This window comes from Rhineura floridana, chromosome 3, assembly GCF_030035675.1.
Source record: "Rhineura floridana isolate rRhiFlo1 chromosome 3, rRhiFlo1.hap2, whole genome shotgun sequence".
In the NCBI taxonomy this organism is placed as follows: Eukaryota; Metazoa; Chordata; class Lepidosauria; order Squamata; family Rhineuridae; genus Rhineura; species Rhineura floridana.
The window spans coordinates 166,143,184-166,165,424 of NC_084482.1; the positions used below are offsets into that span (position 1 = coordinate 166,143,184).

At 42.4% G+C, this 22,241-nt stretch overlaps 1 protein-coding gene across 1 annotated transcript in view; it reads right to left on the reverse strand.

The window, feature by feature from the left end:
• LOC133380727 (contactin-4-like) overlaps positions 1 to 22,241 on the reverse strand; it is a 604,583-nt gene that overhangs the window by 142,264 nt on the left and 440,078 nt on the right. The window contains exons 10-11 of the mRNA XM_061618571.1: positions 19,583 to 19,712; positions 6,080 to 6,230 (exon numbers count right to left, since the gene is read on the reverse strand). Coding sequence (XP_061474555.1) covers positions 6,080 to 6,230; positions 19,583 to 19,712 — 281 coding nt within the window. The remainder of the gene's footprint in view (positions 1 to 6,079; positions 6,231 to 19,582; positions 19,713 to 22,241) is intronic.

A 22,241-nucleotide genomic window follows, 5' to 3' on the forward strand; every position in this document is an offset into this window, starting at 1 on the left:
TCTGCTTGGTGGTGCTTATCATTTATATATAGTTTGTTCAATCTCCAATCAGATAAGAATGGTAAAGTACATTATACGATGGCTCAACATCATGATCATGTGATTCCAGACAAACATATGAACATAACAGCCTGCTGGATCAGGCCATTGGCCCATTGGTCCAGCATCCTGTTCTCACAGTGGCCAACCAGTTGCCCATGGGAAATGCACAAGCAGGACTTGAGTGAAAAAGGACTCTGCCCTTCTGCGGTTTTCAGCAACTGGCATTCGGAAGCATACTGCCTCCTACTATGGAGGCAGAGCATCACCATAATGGCTAATAGCTACTGATAATCTTATCCTTCATGAATTTGTCTAATTCCCTTTTAAAGCCATCCAAGTTGGTGGCCATCACTGCCTCTTGTTTGAGCAAATTCCACAGTTTAACTGTGCACTGTGTGAAGAAGTACTTGCTTTTATCTGTCCTGAATCTTCCAGCATTTAGCTTCATTGGATGTCCACAAGTTCTAGTATTATGCGAGAGGAAGAAAAACTTCTCTTTGTCCACTTTCTCCACGCCCTGCATAATTTTACACACCTCTATCATGTCACCTCTTATTCACCTTTTCTCTAAACTAAAAGCCCCATATGCTGCAACTTCTCCTCATAGGGGAGTCATTCCCTTAATCATTTTGCTTAATCATTTTGTCTGAACCTTTTTCAACTCTACAATATCCTTTTTGAAGTGAGACAACCAGAACTGTACACAGCATACCAAAGGTGGTCTCACCATAGATTTGTATAACGGCATTATGATATCCGCAGTTTTATTTTCAAGTCTTTTCCTAAGGATGCCTAGCATGGATTTTGCCATTTTCACACCTGCCACACACTGGTCAACATCTTCATCGAGCTACCCACTATGACTTCAAGGTCTCATTTCTGGTCAGTCACCACCAGTTCAGAACCTATGAACATATATGTGAAATTATTTTTTTTGCCCCAAAATTCATAACTTTACACTTGTTTAAATTGAATTGCATTTGCCATTTTACTGCCCGGTCACTCAGTTTAGAGAGGTCCTTTTTGGAGCTCTTCGCAATCCCTTTTTGTTTTAACAACGCTGAGCAATTTAGTATCATCAGCAAACCTGGCCACTTCACTGCTCCCTCCAACTCTAGATCATTAAAAAGCACAGGTCCCAACACCGATACTTGGGGGACTTCACTTTCTACAGTCTTCCACTGGGAAAACTGTCCATTTATTCCTACTCTCTGCTTCCTGTTCCTTAACCATTTCCTGATCCACAAAAGGACCTATCTGCACATGGCCTAAAACTGAGCTCTGAGATGTGAAACTTCAGATTACTTGTATGCCACAATCAAGGCCATGAATTTAAACCGGAATGAACCACAGTCCTACTTCTATGTTGCATTTTCCCAGCATGGAAGAATGTGCACTTGATTCTGAATGAATGCCAATGGGATTTTCCTTTTGGTCCAAGGTACACGTACTGGGAAGCCCGCATACTTTAATTTGTGCATCACACAATAAAAGGCACTGTTTTTCCAACATGGAAATTAATTAATGTATGGTCACAAGTCTAGAAGTGCTTGTCAAAGGAGTTCCAGAACACAAAAATCTCTGGGGTCTGCATACCAGCGGTGGGTGGGCTACTTTATAAACTAGATATATGCTCTCATATGCACATGCACACACGACAGATAGATTCATACAAGACACACAAGACACATACATAAATGATAGACGCAGGACACACACAAACAAGCTTGGTGAAGTTGGCCAGACATGAGCAAAGCTTTTGTTCTCAGTCGGCGTCTGTGCTTATGCTTAACAAAAATATAAAGACAGGTGAAATATGACAGCCATGTTGCTAATAACATCAATGCCGACTAGTTTATATTTTTGTAAAGACAGGTGAAATACGACAGCCATGCTGCTGATAGCATCAATGCTGACTAGTTGATATTTCAACTAAATTAAGAAAGGTCATGCAAAGTTGGCAGAACTTGGAATGAACAAAAGGAAGAAATACCATGTGTGTGTGCACGTGTGTGTGTGTATGTGAAGTGTCAAGAGAACAATGGGGGATATGCAAGCTAGATGGTCAGGGCTATTTGGAGATTAAGGATCAAGGTTTTTTTCCATATTTGAGGGAGATTTCTTTGACACGCATGTTTATACAGAGATCATAACATGTAGGAAGCAGCTGAAGAAATAATACAAAGATATAATGAGGTCCTCAGTCAAGTCTTGCAAGCACAGGAGATGGAAAATTCTAGTATAAGGAGAAAAGAAGGTATAAAGAGGGGTCAGAAAAAGAGAAAGCTAAGTGGATTTGAACATCTAATACAATTAGTTCCAGCTGCATTGACTGCAGATGGGCTTTGACAACAGATTGCAGGATGGTCTGCCCATTCCATTGGTGAAACCTTGTATTGGACTGACTAGAAATGGTCCAATACTTGTTTCAGCCTGAAAATATGAGGACTGAACATCCACCTTTGCTGAAGGTGCAATTTTGATTTCAGTGAGCCATCTTTGATTAGTAATTATATGTCTTGTTGTGGTTGAAGCATTGTGGGCATTTGCTTTTGTTCTGTACTCAATAAAATCAAACTGTTCCTTTTCCCTTTTGTGGTCTATATTTTTCTTCCTGATACACTGTCTGTAGAACCCTGGTAAAATGTTACACTGACTTGTGTTACTGCACACACACACAAAGGCACATACACAACCTCCCCTTCTCAGCAGATCTGTGTAGATCAGATCAGAAGGGGACTGTTATCCTCCCCTCGTCCTCATTTAATGATTGCTCTGATCAGTGGGGATCCGTCATTGCTGTGATTTGTGATGAAAATCACATCCTCTCGAATAAAGTGATTTTCTTCCATCCCCATTGTGAAGGAGCAGATCAGAGCAGCCGGCAAGCGACAGAGAGGTGTTGAGCCGCTCTTGGAGTGCCCAGGGGCAATATACTGCTCCCTCCTCCCTATGAGGAAAAGCACTCCGGAATGGAAACTGTCATAAATGAGCACTCTGGAAGCACTTCTTCAAAAAGTAGCAAATGCTCAAGAAGATAGAAGTGGTAGCATATTCAACCTGGAGATGCTGCTATGATCACCTTATCAAAGACTCCCAAAACTGATCCCTCAGGGATGATCCTTAGACCTCCACACACCTTCAGGGCCCTGATGCACTTCATGAACTGTTCCCCCTTGTGCTACTGTCAGGAAATACTGGGGGAGGGCACAGAAAAATCACTGGTGGGGGAACAACAACCTTCTGGGGCAGAGGTTCACCATTCCTGCTTAGATCATTGCTATGGGCTAAGAAAGGGGTTTCAATAAGTTGAGAAATTTTATTATGTAGGATGATATGCCCTTGAATGTAAACACTGACAGCCCAGAGACCTGCTGGGGAGCTTTCCACAGTTGTATTCTAGCATATAATATATCTAAATCTATTCCATGGCAATACATAATTTACCTTCTGGAGCGAGGCTTCTAAGCTTCACTTTGATGCAGTTATGCCTCCAAGAGAGGATTTCCATTATTATGGAGATGAAGTATCTTTAATGACTGCAATAACGTAATTGTACCCCAGGGCAACATTCCTAATAATGCAATTGTACAGCTTTCAAGCACCAGGAAGAGACACCTTCAGGGCAGGTTATTCATTAAGGGTGCAGTCTACAGTAGCTCTGCTTCACTAGAAGAATAAGAAAGCTAAAGCAATAAAACTCTTTTTTTCAAGATAGGCTTTGTCTCCTGGGCAAGCATCTAACATCACACTTGGTTCTGCTTCACTGTCAGTGGCAGCCTGCAGAGGAAGATCCCCAGCAGCACAATAAGATTCACCTTATTACTTCTCTAGCCACTCTGTACAAATATAACCCATGACTGTATGTATCCCAAAGAAGATGCTGACAAGTTTTTCACAAAACAGCTACATCCCTAAGACTTAGGTCTAACGTAAGTCCCCCCAAATACTGGGATGCATATGTATGTTGTTTTGTTTGGCATGATTGCTTTAAAAACATAAATAAACCCTTTCTGGATCAGACCAAAGACCCATCTAGTCTAGTGTCCAGTTCTCACAACGGCCACCAAAATGCCTATGGGAAGCTTGTGATGTTCCTGTATTAATGTATATATGGTAAGTGCTGTTTGTATAGAAGATACATGGTAAGTGGAATGAAAGAGGAGGGGGGAGTAAATGAGCAGTAGAATGCTGGATGATTGGCTGAGTGTTTGGATGGCTGACAGTATAAATGGAAGGATGACAGTTGAATCTGGGTGGACGTTGGTGGGTTTTAGAGGTGTTTGAGAGGTGTTTGGAGCTGGGTGTTTGGAGGTGGATGTGGGGAGAGTGTGGAGTTCGGATTAATACTAAGACAAGTATCACAGGAATAGATGAAACCATATGCTTATGTGCCTTTATAAAGTAATCTTGTTATTTCTAATATTTAATAAACACTATTTTGGTTTACCGGAGGCCTGATCCTTGGCTGGGGAATATACAGACCAGAGGGGAGGGCAAGGTACTTACCAAGGCTGAAGGGAAACTGTAACAATTGGTGGCAGCGGTGAAGGGAAGAATATAACACCACAAGTATCCAGAACAACCCAGAATTATATGCATTCTATATAGATCAAAGGGATTGGGACAGCTTAAGCACGCAGTCACAGAGGTAACCTGATTGAGAGAGACTCAGGCAGAGTCTCTGGGAATACTGGTTATAGGACGTAACTGGTGGTGCTGCCTAGCAGGGGGATCTGGTGAGGTCTGTGCTAGAGCGGAGAGAGAAACCATAAGAAAGGACAGTCCGGACTGGTGGAGTCCCTGGTGGTGCCTAGTGACGAGCGGGTAGGAACCTGACAGGGAGAGCCAGGGAAGGGCGTCACAAAGCCCACAAGCAGGACCTGAGTGCACAATAGAACTCTTCCCACTTGTGCTCCTTAGCAACTGGTATTCAGTGGTATACTGCCTTCAGTGCTGGAGGTGGTACACAGCCATCATGGCTAGCAGCTACAGAGCTTTCTGCAATGGACCTTGACAACTCTGGATACAATATTCAGGTGCCTTTTAAAGATCCAATGAGCTTTAAATTCTGATGAAATGTTAAGTGTTACTGAGACCTTCCAGTACTTTACATATGGGAGTTTAGCACTGACATACCTTCCAGAAAAAGATAGCAATAGAGGAATCAGATAAGAAGATAACTTTTTTGCCTTTTTAAAAGGAAAATCTTTCATCTGATATCGTTTTATTATGAACCTTCATACAGTGAGCCCGATATCCTCACCCCCACCCCTTGATAGAGATAAACTTCTCACCAATACCAATTGCCATGGACATTTGCAGGATTTTTTCTAGGGAGTGGGGCAAAGCAAATACTTCCCCACAAAAAATAAAGTGGCAGACATATGTAACTACAACCAAAGAACAGGTCTGCCATTCCTGGTGACTGAGCACTGCCAAGGCCAGGGTTGATATGACCTCTGAAAAACATATTTCCTAGTTCTATCCTTGCTGTCCGTCTACCTGGAACCCAGACATTTTTCCACCCACAGCTGAAAGCCTGCATTCTTTCTCTGGCTCCCCTCACCTTTTCCAGCCCTTAATTAATTACACTGCTCCTACCATCTACACACATCTCTGCATTCCTCCATCTCCTCAAAATGCCCCAACATGGCAGGTTAAGAACACCACACAACACTGCAAGGTTGTCATACACTACTCTAACTCAGCCACCACCACCACCCCTGCTGCCACGGCAAAATGACAAGCCAAGCATTGCAATTGCCCAATTGATTCCTAAATAAGTTGTTTACCCAGACTCTTAAGAATTACAATGATGGGAAGGTTTCCCTAAAATGGCATTTTGTCTTGAACATATTCAAAGCAAAAATACTGCTGTCTGTGAAGAGGGCGGAACAGGGTGTAGTGAGTTCAGGAATCTACCTTCAGACTGAACACCTGTACTTTTCACATTCATTTTCAACCCAGTAGTCATGGAAAGGATAAAAACTTCACTAGTCACAAAATGCAAGCAATAGTTATTTTCAGATATTACCTCTCATTTTCTTTTAGGATCTCTTTTGCTTTCTTCCAAGTAAAGGTAGGCCTCGGGGAAGCTTTAGGCTTACACTCGATAGTTGCATCACCACCAACTTTAACAAAAGTCAATCTTTTCAAGAAGTTTTTTGAAAAATCTGGACCCACAGCTGAAAGACAACAGGGAAGAGGGCTTAGAACAAATGAGAACCATCGTCAAACTTCTTTTTTTAAAAAGGTTGAATTTTTAGCTGAATCCCCTCACTATTAAACATACATACAAGCAAATGTCATAGTTGTCATGGCCCCGTCAGAGGACTCCTCAGATGAGGATGACTCGGGAGTAACAGCAGCAGACCCAGGAGCAGCAGGAGACACGGAGGAGCCTCCTGAGAATCCAGCTCCTTCTGCCCCTCAGCTGCAGAGCACCCCAGGGACAGCAGAGGCCCTGCAGCCAGACACAGACAGTGAACAGGATACTCCCCCCTCACCTGCAGAACGTAGACAGCAGAAGGTCAGGCAGAAGAGAGGCAGGCCTGTCTCCTTAAGGCCCAAACGCTGAGGGCTCACACCTGCTGTCCATCCTGCTCTTTATAAGGCACACCTTGGCTGCAGCTTGTTGCTGACTGCAATGTCAGGCGTGGCTTTGTGTAGACCTAGTTTCCCTGCAGCATCTCTTTGACTGACCTCCTTGGCAATTGATCCCGGACCTCCACTGACCTCGCTTCTGGACTTCTGACTTGGCAAGTACGCTTCGGATAGGCCTGGCAGATTTACAACCCGACTGCTGGCTAAGGACTTTCCTTCCCTGCCAAAGACCCAGGAATTTCCAGCCCCCCCTGACACTGCTGATGCAGTGTAGAGCTGACAATAGTGCCTCTATATGAGTGATAGCCAACGGGGCCCTCCAGACTCTCAGCAGCCCCAGACAGCATGGTCAGTGGTTGGTCAATTGTAGTCCAACAATATCTGGAGGGTGCCACATTGGAGACCACCATGTTGGCTACCAGTGAGGAGGGCAGACGTGCCAAATAAACACATGAATGAAACAATGGCTTTCATCCAAATATGTCATTGCACAAATGCAAAGTTCTTGTGTTCCTGAGGGAGGCCTCTGGAATGGCATGAAAATGTGGGGAGAGCTGAACCAAGAAGGGAGACTCCGTGAAAATCTGGTCCCCTTTCTTGCATAAGAAGCAGTATTTTCCATTCACATAACGAACCCTCTGGATCCCAGCCAGATCTACACTATGATTGAAATGATGCTACAGATATTGGATTTTATGTAAGTGCTCTCATCCAGACTGATCTGGCTATGGTGACACATGCCTTAGTTACATCCCGCTTAGACTACTGTAACACGCTCTACGTGGGGCTGCCTTTGAAGACTGTTCGGAAACTTCAGTTGGTGCAACGAGCTGCAGCCAGAATGTTAACTGGGGCTGGTTACAGGGACCATACAACTCCCCTGCTGCAACAGTTCCACTGGGTGCCAGTGTGTTTCCGGACACAATTCAAAGTGCTGGTTATGACCTTTAAAGCCCTATATGGCTTAGGTCCAGGCTATTTGTCAGACCGTATCTCCTTATATGAACCTGCCCGCGCCCTGAGATCTTCAGGAGAGACCCTTCTCACGATCCCAGCACCTTCACAAGTGCGACTGGTGGGGACACGAGATAGGGCCTTTTCGGTGGCTGCCCCTAGGCTCTGGAACTCCCTCCCTAGGGAGGCAAGAATGGCCTCCTCTGTGCAGTCCTTCCACCGACAGCTAAAGACTTTTTTCTTCCGGCAGGCCTTTGGAACTGAAGGCTTTAAGGGTAGTGACTGAAGAGGATGCTGTATGTTGTTGTTTTACTTGTATGCTCCTAAACTGGGTTGCAGTATTTTAAGTGTATATCTAATTGGTTTTAACATCTTAATAGTTTAATCCTGTTTTAATGCTGATTTTATATGTTTAGATGTTTTATATGTTTATAGGTTCTTAATGATATGTACTTATTTTTATCTGGAAGCCGCCTTGAGTTCCAGTTTGGAAAAAGCGCGGGGTATAAATAAAGACAATAATAATAATGTGCCACTCTTCTCACAAACTGATACTATCTGTATGTCAGCCTGAACAACTAGAGTGCATCTATACTGGAGGTCTTAGTTTGCAGGATTGTTACAAAGGCACTATAAGTCTCAAGTCCCCTGTCCTCTAAAGGAGACCTATACTGTGAAGGCTAACTTGAACTCTCTGTCATGCTTAGGAAAGGTGGAGCATGAAACAATGTGGCTCTCCCTAGAAGCTGAATGGCTTCCATTAATGCTCATCATACCATGTCTGCAACATTAAGTGATATCTTGCATGTGTAAAACTGCTATCCCTAATAAAATCCCAAAGCCAGACCTTCCATCTCACCTGACATCTCCTCATACATGCTATTTTCAATAGAGGCAGCGTACACATATACTTGAGAGTCACTGAAGGATAAGTCTTCAAATGATGAGACAGAAAAAAGGTGCACGTGTATGTGTGAATCAGCACTAACGTAAATGGCGACTTCTTGAGAATAAAGTCTGTCTGCAAATCGATTAAAGTATGAGGATTCTACTATATTGTCTCCACACAATTTACATATATGTATAATTCAAAGTCAAGCATACTGTTACAGAGCAAGACTGAAACTGTGCCACCCTTTACTAGACTATCCACATCCTTCTCTGTTGTAGAAAATCTTGGGTTTTTACAGCCCCTTGTGCCACTTCTCCCACATCCAGTGTATATCTTCTAGCACTTCACTCATCTTCATTTATTTATTTATTTATTATTTGATTTATATCCCGCCCTTCCTCCCGGCAGAAGCCCAGGGCAGTCAACAACATGGAAAAGCTCCACTGGACGGCTACTTGAGGATGTGATGGAGGCAGAGAAGTGGGCATTCTTCGCTGCCCTCACCGCTGCACAGTAGGCACGGTTCTAATGTTTTACTCATGCCCAATCAGCCTCACAGCACGTCTTTTGCCACTTGCACTCTAGCCATCACCCAGTCTGTTTCATTGCTCTTAGTTCACTGGTGTACCAAGGAGCAAACAGGGCCCCACAATGCTGGAGAGGGTGCTCAGGGGCAACTGTGTCAAGAGCCCGACACATCTCACTGTTCCACAGTGTGACAAGGGCTTCAACAGGGTCACCTGCTCTATCTACTGGGAACTCCCCCAGGGCAGTCTTCATACCTAGACTGGCCTCACAACTGAGCAACCTTAGATCAGTGCCTGCAGAAGAGAGGTCTTGAGTGGATACCAGGCCCTGTGATGTTCAGCATTTTTATCTATGATTTGGATGACAGTGTAGAGGGATGTTTCTCAAATTTGACACAAAAAACGAAGTTGAGAATGCTAGCCAACAGGAATATGAATTGACTCTGTATGAAGGCTAAATAATGACGTGAATCAGGGTGAATCACGGTCTCCCTCTCCAAATTAAAGTGCAATAAATCTGTCAAGTCAGATCAGGCCCTCCACAAAGCCTCATGTTACTCTATTGTTTCTGCCCTTTTTTTGTACCTTATGTTTCTATGTTTTTCTTTATCACCTCTTAATTGTTTTAAGGTAAGAGAGAGCAAGAGACCAATATGCACTCTCCATTCAGCAAAAAGGATTATGGAAGAAAGTGAATCATTTTGACTTCCTCCACAAAAGCCCCTAGACCTTTTTGTCTCCAATTTTGCAAGTTTAGTTTGTAGAGGACCCCTGTGCCTGAAATTTTTATCTACTTTGGCCAAAAGGCATAAACCGTATAGCTATTTTAGGTTCCCCATTATATTGAGCTTTGTTTTATACAGAGCAGCTCAGAACCTGAAACACATATGGAAGCAAACAGAGCACAGAGAAACTCAGAAACATTTTTTTAAATTGCAAGGCACCCCCCCCCAATAGCTAACACCACAGAAGAAAAGTCAAGCCAGATTCAAAATGATCTTAATAGTCTGGAACCCTGGGCTGAAACCAAAAAGATGAAATTCAGCAGAGAAAAATGTAAAGGCCCACATTTACTTACACCCCCACCCCCAGACATAAGTTCAGGGTGGGGGAGACCTGGGCTTGACAGCTGTAGATGAAAAAGGATCTAGATGTCTTAGTGGATCACAAGCTAAACATGAGCCAGCAATGTGATGTGGCTACAAAATCTTAGGCAGCATTAACAGAAGCAAAATGTCTAGATCAAAGGATGTTCCACTCTATTCTGTGCTGATCAGACCACATCTGCAGTACTGTGTTCAGTTCTGAGAGCCACATGTTAAGAAATGCACCGTCAAACTGGAGTGTGTCCACAGAAGGGTGACAATAATGGTGAGGGGTCTGGATACCGTGTCCTATAAAGAATGGTTGAAAGAGCTGACTATGTTTAGCCTGGATAAGAGAAAATTAAGGTCTTCAAATATCTGAAGGATTATCATGCAAGATGGAGGAGACTTATTCTCTGTTACTCTGAAGGCAGGACTAGGACCAATGGGTGGAAATTGCAGGGAATCAGATTTTCAGCTAAAAGTTAGGGCACATTTCGTTATGGTAATAATTGTTCAATATGGGATCAGACTGCTTCAGAAGATGGTGGGCTCTCCTATTTAAGGAGAAGCTGGACAACCACATGTCAAGGATGCTGTTATTGCATCCAGCATTGCAGATCCTGCATTGAGCAAGGATTTGGAGTAGATTACCTCCAAGGCCCCTTCCAACTCTATTTGCTATTGCAATAGACAGGACAGCCCTTTCATCTGTAGTACTATTTCTCCTACTGCAAGAAAGGGCGGAATATAAACAAATAATATTATCTGATATTCTACAACAGCTGGGGAGGGGAGAAGAGGAATCTAATGCTAGAGGAGAGAAAGGAATAGGCAACACATGGCAGAATTCCTTCAGCTGTGGAAGAGGTGGGAAAGGAGTCCAGCTTCAGGAGGCAAGGAGAGATGGCACTGACATTTGTCAAGATGTGAGAGACATGGAGAAGCAACTGTTCCTCAAAATGAGCAGAAATGGGATAGGAAGAATCAAGGTGGTTCCCTAAGGGCTCAAAAGACACAAGGCCAATAGTGATGAGTGAAGGGGTGCCATAACTAAGCTTTCCAGGGTAAGGGTAAAACCAAAATAAAATCTTATCCTTACTGGATTGCAAGAATAAATAATCATAATAAGATCCAATAAAAAATCCATTACAAAACTTGAAATCAACTCTGTTTTCCATCTAACTCACTTCCCCATACGGCAAGTAATCTGTCTGACCATCATAGTATTGCTTAGTACTCTAGAAAACATATAGTGACTGAACTCAAGTGGCAAACGTGAGGTTTGTGAATAATAGGATGAAAGAACATAATATAAAAGAATTATAATTAAGTCTTTCTTTCCTGCCTGCATTAAAAATTATCAGTAAAAGGCAGGTACCAGTATTCCTAGTAGGGAATATAGCTGTTTAATTCAAAGTAAAGGAGAGTGTATTATTATATGAGAGCTCTAATTAAAGAATGTTCTAATTATAGCAGACTTAGCAATGAATTTGTTGGACAGCAATACTTCATGTTTCACTTTTAATATATTTTGGACATCTATTCATTCCACATTCAGTATCGTCTCTTGGCACTGTGGCAACTTTTTGGAGGAACAAAACATACTACTTTAAAATAAAATAAAATAAATGTAGCTAAACATAACAAGGGCTCATTTTTTGAAGTTTTCTGCAGATTAGAAAGACACCACCATCTTGAACAAAGGAATCAAGCCCTACTTCTGGATCAGCACTTCCCTTGCAACAGTGGCTTGGATTTGTCAACAAACAGTGCTCCTTCCACTCATGAAAGGTCCTTTGATCCAGTGAAGATAGAAGGGGGGGGAGGAAAGGCATTTCCCCCCAATTCCTCCTTCCCCTTACAACTGCCCACTCCACTTCCCATGCTACTCCAGAGTGTTCCCCAACATCTTGACTACTCTTTAAGGGGTCACAAGATGCAGAGGAACCCCATTGCCATTCTGTCTGGGGGACTATCCCATGAATGGAACTCAACTCCTAGGATTTCTTGATCCAAGTCAATGTTTCCTTCCAATTCACTCAAGAATAATACATATTCAAACATATTTTCTTGATCAATCCCCAGAACAATGGACAACGGAACATCTTTTGGGGGGATAGCCAACTAATAGTGCCTCTCCTTTTAGCCAACCAACCAGGGCTCATTGTCCATTCTTTCTTGGACAATGGCTATGCTTCTGAGAGTCCCCCACATCTGCTAGCGCTTAAGTTTGACCATGTTAGGAAATCCTGGTGCGTCTGTATGCCTTCTTTTGCGAAATACCTTTCCACAGGCCTTTTAAATGGAGCTGTGTATTGAAACTATTTGAACTCTTTTATATATGGAGCTGTTTTTAATTGTTGTTGCACTTTTCTTGTTTAATGGTTGTAACTGTTTTATTTGCATTATAATTGTATATTTTATTGTAGCTCATCCTGGGACCTTATGGCAAAGGGCAGGTAAGAAATCTAATAGATTAATGCTACATAAGTAACTGATGTTCTGGTCATGTTGACACTGACAGGGGGCAGAATCGATGCTGCATAGAAACTATCTGCTCTGATAGGTATATAGTGGTGGATGAATCTAATGTGTGGGCTCATTTTTTCAAATTTCATCCCAATTCTAGCCCTGGCACAAATTAGTGAAATTGACCATCACCCGCTGTCTTGAGAATATACTTCCTTAGTACAGTGGCTAGAGAGAAAGGCTTGAATTTTAGTCACAAGTCACTGTCCCTGACAGATGCCTGCACAAAATACCTCCACTGCCTAGTGATCCTTCGGGAATTATAGATGTTTGGCAGCCTGAGATGGAAACACAACAAGATTTCACCCAGACCCTGGAGAGAATTGGTGCTATAGGACATGGCCAGAAACTGTTCAGAGAAGACAAGGTGCACAGCATGTTATGCAGTCCTTACACTGTAAAAGAATACCAAACATAAGATTTGGCAAATCCAAACCTGCAGTTCCTCAAGGGCTTAGGATATAGCCAGCACATCCATTACAAGGTATTAAGTCAGTCCTTAGCAGGCACAATTCACATTCATCCTGGCTTCACACTGATCCCATGAGCAAAGCAGCAACTTCCTTATCCATTTTGGTGTAATAATTCACAGCTATAAGTGAGCTCTTGATTCTACTAGGAACTCACTGTTCCCCGCAACCTCAGCACAGCAATGCGAGGGAACGTTCCATGGCTCATATGTGATCGCAAACATAGCTGAAGCTATAAGGCCTACAAGATCCCTGGGGCAGCCTAATTTCATCGGCTATAGCTGTAGGTGGTTTTAGTTTAATTTTATATCAAAGTTCTTGGGTTATATGTGTATTTTATATGTTGTATTTTACTTGATTTTGTACGCCGCCTAGAGTGCCCGCTGACACGGCCAGATAGGCGGCCTAGAAATAAAATTTATTATTATTATTATTATTTTGGCCTTTCATTATGACAATGCTAAAATGAAATAATTTCTTTTGTGGAAGTGTGTACAAAACTGTCAATGACAGATTCAGAAATGAAAGAAAAAATAAGAGAAAAGCAAAAAATTAAGAAGGCTTGTTTCAGAAGATGCAGATAGACAAGGATTCAATGTATTTATACCTTCTTTTCCTACACTCTTTTAAAATAGCGGTGCTGTGAAGGTTGCAGTCTTTTGATGAGTACTGAACAAAGACACTGGCTCAAAAATCAAATAATAATGATAGATTCTCACAACAAAACAATGTTGCTACTTCATTGCTCACTTTTCTTTGTTATGGCATATAGATAAATCAGAAATGGAAAAAGATAATATTAGCTCTTGCTTATAGATGCCCAGTGGACAGCTCTTAATTTTGTTGGGGTTTGTTATATGTTTGGTCTGTTATTGTTTATTGAAGAGGTGTGTTTTTTTCTTTTTAACCACAGAATAAGCCATCTCATGTGCAGATAAAAATACATTTTAATGTATTATTGTTATTATTATTATTACCACCGACACCAGTACATCTCCCCTCCTGTACATATACTTGTTTAAAATGTAAAACACAGAATTCCCCATTCTCTCTTTTTAAATGTTCATCCCACTGAATTTATTTTTACAGCTATGGGAAAACTTTCAATAAATATATAGTTATAGAAATGATCACAGGGACTTGAATAGCTGCTGCACAAAAGACAAAGAATAAAACAGATGGAAATGTTCTAACGTGTTTTGGAAATTGCTTCTTTATCAAGGGAACATTTTGCATGGAGAACCACACTGAAATACACAAACGTGTTGAGCTTTTTTATGTATGTATAAAATCATTATTCGCTTCCCATGCAAAATGCCTTGATTTGTTTTTATAGACAAACCTTTGGTTGAGTGGCTTTTCCCCCCTTCTGCTGCACTGATGTGCTGCACTGATGTTTCATAGAATCATAGAATAGTAGAGTTGGAAAGGGTCTACAAGGCCATCGGGTCCAACCCCCTGCTCAATGCAGGAATCCTGCATTGTTAATGTTTTATTAACTTTATTATTGGTTAGTTTTAATTGTGATATTTTACCTGACCTGGGACCATTTGGTGAAAGATGAGCTATAAATACAAGTAATAAACAAAACATTCCCTGAATAAATAAATGTTTGGTCATGGCTAGAGCCTAGTTACTGTGGAGTTGTGGTTGCCCATTGATTTGTTGTGATCATACATGCCCCTCTCTACAGCCATACACAACCTCCTCCAAGACCCATCTCCTTATTGCTAGCATCTGGATGAGATATGAGGGGTTTCATTCATTTAGTAGATATACTCGGCTAGATGGAACTCAAAACCAGTCAGAAGGTCACATTTCCTCTGACAGCACGTTAAGTGCTTCCTCCACTCTTGCCCTTATCTATTCAGAGACCTTCAGGTATTCTGGGTACAAGTAATATTCTTTAGATGTTCTATGATCAGTCTAGTACAAGACAAAATAGAAGTCCTTGATTTTATGCTATAATTTGCAATCAGTGCAAGGCAAACTTGTACAGTAGCTGCTGAGCAGCGTGAAGAAGAATCTATGGCTTTACTCGGATTTCTTTTATATGAAAGGTAACATGTCTAATAGATCTTGACGCGATGGATTCTAATTTGTTGAACATTACTTTTCTTTCCTCCAATAGCAACAATGGCAAGATGACCTCCCTCTCTCTCTCTCTCTCTCTCTCTCTGTGTGTGTGTGTGTATGTGTGTAAGCATCTAACCTTATTAATAAAAGATGCCTAACAAAGAAAACTAAAAAAAAAACAACAAAAAACTCCCACCTTAAACCCTTTTCTTCAGATGAGATCAGAATTACACTATGGAACATTCTCTTTGAAATATATCAAAAACAACACTATCTAATCACAAATTGTATTCACTCTTTTGAAAAGAAACCTGTGTATTGATTCTCAGTTTTGTTTCATATAAGAGGTTTCTTACAGTAGTACAAGTGAGCAGAACATCTGATAGCAGCAGAAAGAAAGATGGTTTGGCAAGGAAGGCCAGGGGAAGGGGCAATTGGATATATTATTCTTGATCCAGAAAAGCATTATGCTGACAACAATTTTGTGGAGAATTCTTTAGCACCGATTCACCAACAAACAATCCAAGTGTGTACATTTGATATGTGTGAATGTGTAGAAGCAAGATTTGTGCTCGCACAGTACATTTAGCATGTGTATTTAGCACTTAGCATTTAGCACTAAACCCTACACGTGCTTGATTCCTTCCCTTATTTTATGTCAACATCAGACACGTTATCAGAGTTTCAGTTCATGAGGAAGTGTATGCAGATTTTCTCCAACATGCCCCTTCACCATGAGAAGCACCTTCAGACTGGATGGGGATGAAGCACGACTGCAAATTGTGGGTGGGGGAGGAATTGCTGAAAGCAGGAGGGACACAACTAACCACAGGAGTCATTTTCTGTGGCAAGCACCATTTATCCCCCAGAATGCCCTGGAATAACACTACATCCCAGGCATTAGTGGTGGGGGGTGAGATTACATCTTTCAGCTTGTGGTTGCTAAACTGAGTCATGCCACTGCCTTTGGCAGTGGCACTTTAGAAACTATTAAAGAAAGCTCCACTACATCCACTACAAACCTCTCAGCAATTTCCCCCTCTCCCCCCCCAAAATACTCCTGCAATTGCTGCCTGCAAATGGAGTGGTAAAATTGTGTGTATGTACTATTTTCATTCAGCAGCCTTTGCAGAAATATAGGCTAGCGTAGAAAGTGGTGGAGGACAAGCTCTTAACTATGGAGGTCTCACAGAGGTCAAGTAACACCAAATGAAGCCTGGGGAAACGTGCACAAAGGATTATTACACCTTTTTCTGAATCCTTCCTTAGTAGCAATATACAACTCATTCTGCACATAGGTTATTTATGCTATAATTTTACTTCAGAGGAATCAGAATTTTTGTGAACATCCAGTGAAATCACTATAGCGGCTAAGGCATGAATTATCATTTTAGAAAAACATAAGCTAGAACTCTGGCACCTTAAATCTGCATACTTCTGTGATATCAGAGCAGTTCAGTCAGTAGCTAAAGAGTTCACAGTGGTAGATAACAGCTAGCTTGCATTTTCCCACACTTTTTGCAAGCTCCTGTGAGGGTGTGTGTGTGTATGTGCTGCTAATTGGAAAGAACTGCTATTTTTTCAGGGAAGGCATATAGGTTCTGCGCTCTAATCTGAGATCTTATTCTTCTCTGTTGGAGGAAGCTCCTCTGGATTCTACCCATAGTTTACCCATTTGACTACTTCTTAAAACCTATGTAAGCAAGTGGCAATCACTACATCATGTGGTGGTGAATTCTGGAAGCTGGTTATGCACCATGTTTAGATGGTCAGTAAATGAATGCCACATCCACATTTTTGCTAGTGAATGTTTCAGAAAATCCCAGTTGAAAGACACACCAACAGATCAGGATTATGTCATACTCCCTGCTTTTCCAAGCTTCCAAGGCAACTTCACAGGGCTAGATTCCGTGTGAGGAGAGACTACTAGAGACATTGGGTGTTTTATAATACTTTTTTATTTACCAATATACAGATTGGCCAGGAGGGAAGCAAGAAGCACAGACAGTACCAGACCGAAAGCAGCATTAGTTTCCAGAAGATATAGCAGCATTCTAGCAGCTTCCCATGACTGCTTCTTGCTAGCCAGTTCCAGAAACAAACTGCATGGACTGCTTCTTTCAGCCCCCACGATGCCCCCACCATGCATGCACGTGTGTCTTTCGCATATTCCCTAAAAGGTTATTAAAAACAAATGAACAGCCATAAGTGGCCATCAAGGAAATACCTACAGCTTACTATCTAGAAAGAGAAGGGCATCTTCTCACTTTGGTCTAGTAGAACAGCATGGTCCATAACAGGGGGAAAAAAATTGCTGTGGGACATTCACTTTTTTTAAAAGCAGGGTAATTAGTCTTATGATCATGCTCATTTTCATCACCTATTGTTCAAGAAAGATTCAATCACAGCCAGGAGATACTAAGACACCAAAGGCTATTTTCTTCCTTCTGAAAAAAATGTCACGAAATGGTACCCGCTACATTTAGGAATATAGGAAGCTGCCTCACATTGAGCCCATCTAGCTCAGTATAGTGTACACAACTGGCAGCAGCTTTCTAGGATTTCAGACAGGAGATTTTCAGAGTACTACCGGAGATGTCAAGGATTGAACATGGGACCTTCTGCATGCAAAGCATATGCTCTGCCAGTGAGCTACAGCCCTTGCCTGAGTCTAAAGTTCCATCTGGTCCAAACAGCTTAGATACAGATGCTCAGGAGAAAATAAGAAGCAGCTCTACCAACCCAGGAAACCTTAGTCACTTGTACATCACTTAGAGAACTTTTTGATCAAGTGGTTTATGTATTTTCTAAATAAATAAAATGCAAAATCCTATATTTATACCATACACAGTTACTACAGAGTGCTGTTTCTACTGCACAAAACTGGAAACTGGTTGAATCAATTAAAGCTCAAGGGCCAAGTTCAAGGTTCTAGTTTTGGTGTACAAAGCCCTATACAGCTCAGGACCAGGATACCTGAAAGACCGTCTTACTCCTTATATACCCAGTTGATCACTGCACTCTGCAGGTGAGGGCCTCCTGCAGATACCATCTTATCAGGAGGTCCGTTCTGCACAATATAGGAAATGGACCTTTAGTGTGGCAGCACCTACCCTGTGGAATTCCCTCCTCTTAAATATTAGACAGGCGCCATCTGTTATCTTTTCAGTGCCTTTTGAAGACTTTCCTCTTTCAGCAAGCCTTTTAAGTTGAGAGCTATCACAGTCTGTGTCTGTGTCAGAATTGCTTAATACGTTTTTAATAATGTTTTTAACCCTTTTTAAAAAGTTTTTAAAATGTTTTTAACGCTGTTTTGTCTTAATGTATTTTAAGATTTGTTTTTATGACGTTTTAAAGTGTTTTAGTGCCTTGTTTGCCGCCCTGCGCTCCTGCTGGGAGGACGGGCAGGAGACAAATTAAATAAATAATAATAATAATAAAGCTACTGTTTATATTAGTGGTTTTCAGACTGTGTTCTTGGAACTCTGGAGTTCTTCAGTGAGACGATCAGTAATGGCAGACAAGACAGAAAGTTTGTTCAACACTCTCATGTCTTCCTGCATAGAGGTCCACTGTGAGGCCCCAAAGGTCCAGTTAGCATTCTGGGAGAAGTGAGTGTGTACCTTAGACAGGGACAGGCAGAAGGATCTGGTGGTTGATCTCTGAGTGATTTGCAATACATCTTTAAAAGTTCCTGACTGCCAACAGTTTAAGAAGAGCAATTAACACAAAGGGCTTTCTCCTTTCCAAAATTAGGCTGCTGAAATGAATAAATGAGTGGGGATGGAGGGAAGCCAGTAGATTTTTATATGTGAAAGGACTGTGAGCTGAGTTTTGGTAAAGAAAACAATTTCCTGGGCAGAACATGTGCCCCTCCAGTGTTTGCTCCCCACCCAACCTCAAAGTTTCTATTGCACCTGAATTTGACTACTGGGCCTCAAGGTTTTACTAAAAAAAGATCTTGTAGAAGTGAAACATGTCAGTCCCTGTCCTACAACATTTCCCCAGAATATGCAATATGCCTGGATTTCCTGATGGTGGGAAGTTCAGAACCTTTCCTGCTTTACATCAACTATTTCTTATACTAGACAACGTACATTTACATGGTCATCTGTCTCCCCCACCCCTCCAAAAAGGTATATATTTGAACAGGTAAAGCAAAACAACACCAATGGCAGCAAATATGTTGTATTTATGACTTGTTCATATATGTGGACAATTAGTATGATATGAACACAGCAAGAGCTCAAGCTGCTCTGAGTGAGCCTTGTGCCTAGACTGGTGGGATATAAATGTTGATAAAAAGTAATATTAATTGTTTGTGGACTTCATTAGAGATAGCAAAAACACTTAGGCTAACAGAGGTTTTTCAATAATTGTTAAGAAAAAGGAGCCCACCAATTACGCTCAGTTCTGCGCTGACATAAATGGTCCCATGCCTATTTTCTGCCACGCACTGATACATGCCGGTGTCTGACAGGTTCACGCTGGTTATGGTGAGTGTTCCATGTTCTATCAGAATTCTTTCCTGTAAAATGGCAAATGAGTAACAGTCATTAAAAAACCCTTCGTAATTCAGAATTTATTCATTGCTGTAATCATATCAATATTTTAACATGGTAGGCAGAATCAATATCAAAGTTTTAAAAAAGCAAAGTTATGAACTGCCTTTCCCAACCTATGGGTCCCCAGATGTTGCTAGTCTACAGTTCCTATAACTCTTGACAATTGGACATGCTGGCTGGGGCTGATGAATGTTGTAGTCTAGCAACATGTGGGGGCAGGGGAGGCCTGTCCATATAGGCAAACTAGGTAGTTGCCTAAGGTGCCAAGTTAAGGGGAGGGCCAAATTTGAGGAAAAAACACAAATGTGTAAAAATACAAGTAAAATAATGAAGATGTCATTCTTTCAATTCTATGTAGCCCTAATGAGATCATTCTGCCAGCACAAACATTTTTGCTTGCCTGATGGAGTAATCTCCACTCTCTTCCCCTGTGCGCTGTGGGGCCAATGGTCAAGGTGAGGGGGGAAGCCATGTTCCACTAGCAGGAATCCTTCCAATGGCTCCTGCTAGCTGGATGGTTAGTTGAATCTGTCATTATTCTAATTCCCATGTGTCTACAGAAGGAACATGAATTACAATAATAATAAATAAGGTGGTCCATAAGAGCCTTTTAAAGGGGGGCACAGAGGACAATTGCCCTGGGCCTTACATATGAGGGGGCTCATGCATGTAGGGGTCCACATGAATGTTGGCACTGCTGTATTGCTGCCAACTCTTTTCTTTCAGAATTCCACCAACTCGAGCATCATAAACCTTATGGAAAAAAATCACAAAACAAACTCTACTGGTGGTAGAGTCCTTTTGTCAAGTCAGTGTGGTTGCAGCCACAGGCAGGGTAGTAATAGCAACCCAGCCCAACCATAATCAGACTTTTTTAAAAAAAAATAGTGTTATGAGCATGGGGGTGGGGATGGATGATTCCTGTGGGTCCTCTTTCCAGCCTCTGATTTGGAATCCTGTGCCTTGGAATGAGGAACTCTCTGCTGGTCAAATGAGTCTTTTGTTAACCAAGTAGAATGGCCAGGTTAGATAATGGGCCGGTCAGTTGCCTAGCAACGGTGAATGGGCCAGGGAGATCCTTTTGTCATTGAAACTCTTCAGGAGAGCCTCCTTCCCCCCCTCCTGGAGCCCAGGAGAGTTTTATGTTTTTAGTATGTCTAGAGAATTGCTGGGAACTGGAAGGCAGGGCAGGGAGAGACTGGCTCTCTGCCCCATGGCCCTTGGGGTGCCTCCTGCAACCCAGATGGAAAGACTGGATATTAGACTGCTGATGCCTTGAACCCCTCCATCCTTGAGCTCAGGTTGGAATGTGTGTAAATAAACAAACCATATTTCATAAAGACACAGCAGTCTCCGCTGACCTTCTTCCCAAAGGAAACCAAACCCTGGATGGGCGCAGGGACCCCTGAAATCTCACCGCTCGGAGATTGGGGGAGGCGTGCAACACTGGTGTCAGAAGCGGGACTGAGTTTCCTGGGAGAAGCATTAGGAGCAAGGTGTGCCTGAATCAAGATGGAAGAGATAACAGCAACTCTCCTTGAACAGATGAGATTGATGTTCCAGCAGCAAGCAGAGCTAAGGTGACAAGAGCGCCAGGAGCATTGGCAATGAATGGGAGAGATATCTGAAAGCATCTTTGGAGAGGAAAAGGAGACCCCATGTGAGGAGATGAGAGCCCTGCATGATCAGCCGCTACAAGCGGTCGAGAGTGACCTAGGAGTTTAGCTGCAGAGCACCCAGACTGGGGTGGCTAAACAGATCCAGAAAGTAGATGGGCAGCTGGAGGGTTTGGACTGTAAAGAGTTGCAGTCAGTAGCGGAGAAGGAAGAAGCTTTGATTGTCCAGGAGCCTGCCAGGGGGGAAGATAGTAGAAAGCTGGAAATAAAGCCCCAAGAGTTGAAGGAGGACAGGTTGGAAAGTGAAGAGGAAGAGGCCTCGGAAGAAAGTGAGGTAGAGCCTGGAGAAGAGATGCTGCTGATAGATTTCTCTGCTCCCTGTGTGCCTGTTAAGGAAGTAGTGCAGGAGGACGAAAAAGCCTTGGAGAAAGATGAACTAGAGGCTGGAGAAAAACAGCTGTTAATGGATTTCTTCATTCCATGTGTGCCAGCTGTGGAAGTGAAAGTGCAGGAGAGCCCTGAGGTGGGCGTACAAGTCCAAGAGGAGCTCACAGCGCCTGGAGAGATGGGTGAGATAAAATCCCCAATTGACTTTGCCCCTTGGGTGCCCCATGATGGTCTTATGGGGTGGGATGTGGCTCCTATGATGGGTGCAGTCCCTGGGCAAATTACAGCAGTGAGAGGCACCCAGCGCCTGTGGGTTTGGAGGGCAAGAGACACTGGGAGGGTTACCTGCCTCTGTTTGGGCCCATGATTTACACTGGAGATTGTGAGGGAGAACAGAGATTCCTTTCTGCCAACCTGGGTGGGCTAGGCCAGCTAATCCTGAAGAAGATCCCCCAAGATAAAGACTTGTGGCAGAACTTTGATTTGGAG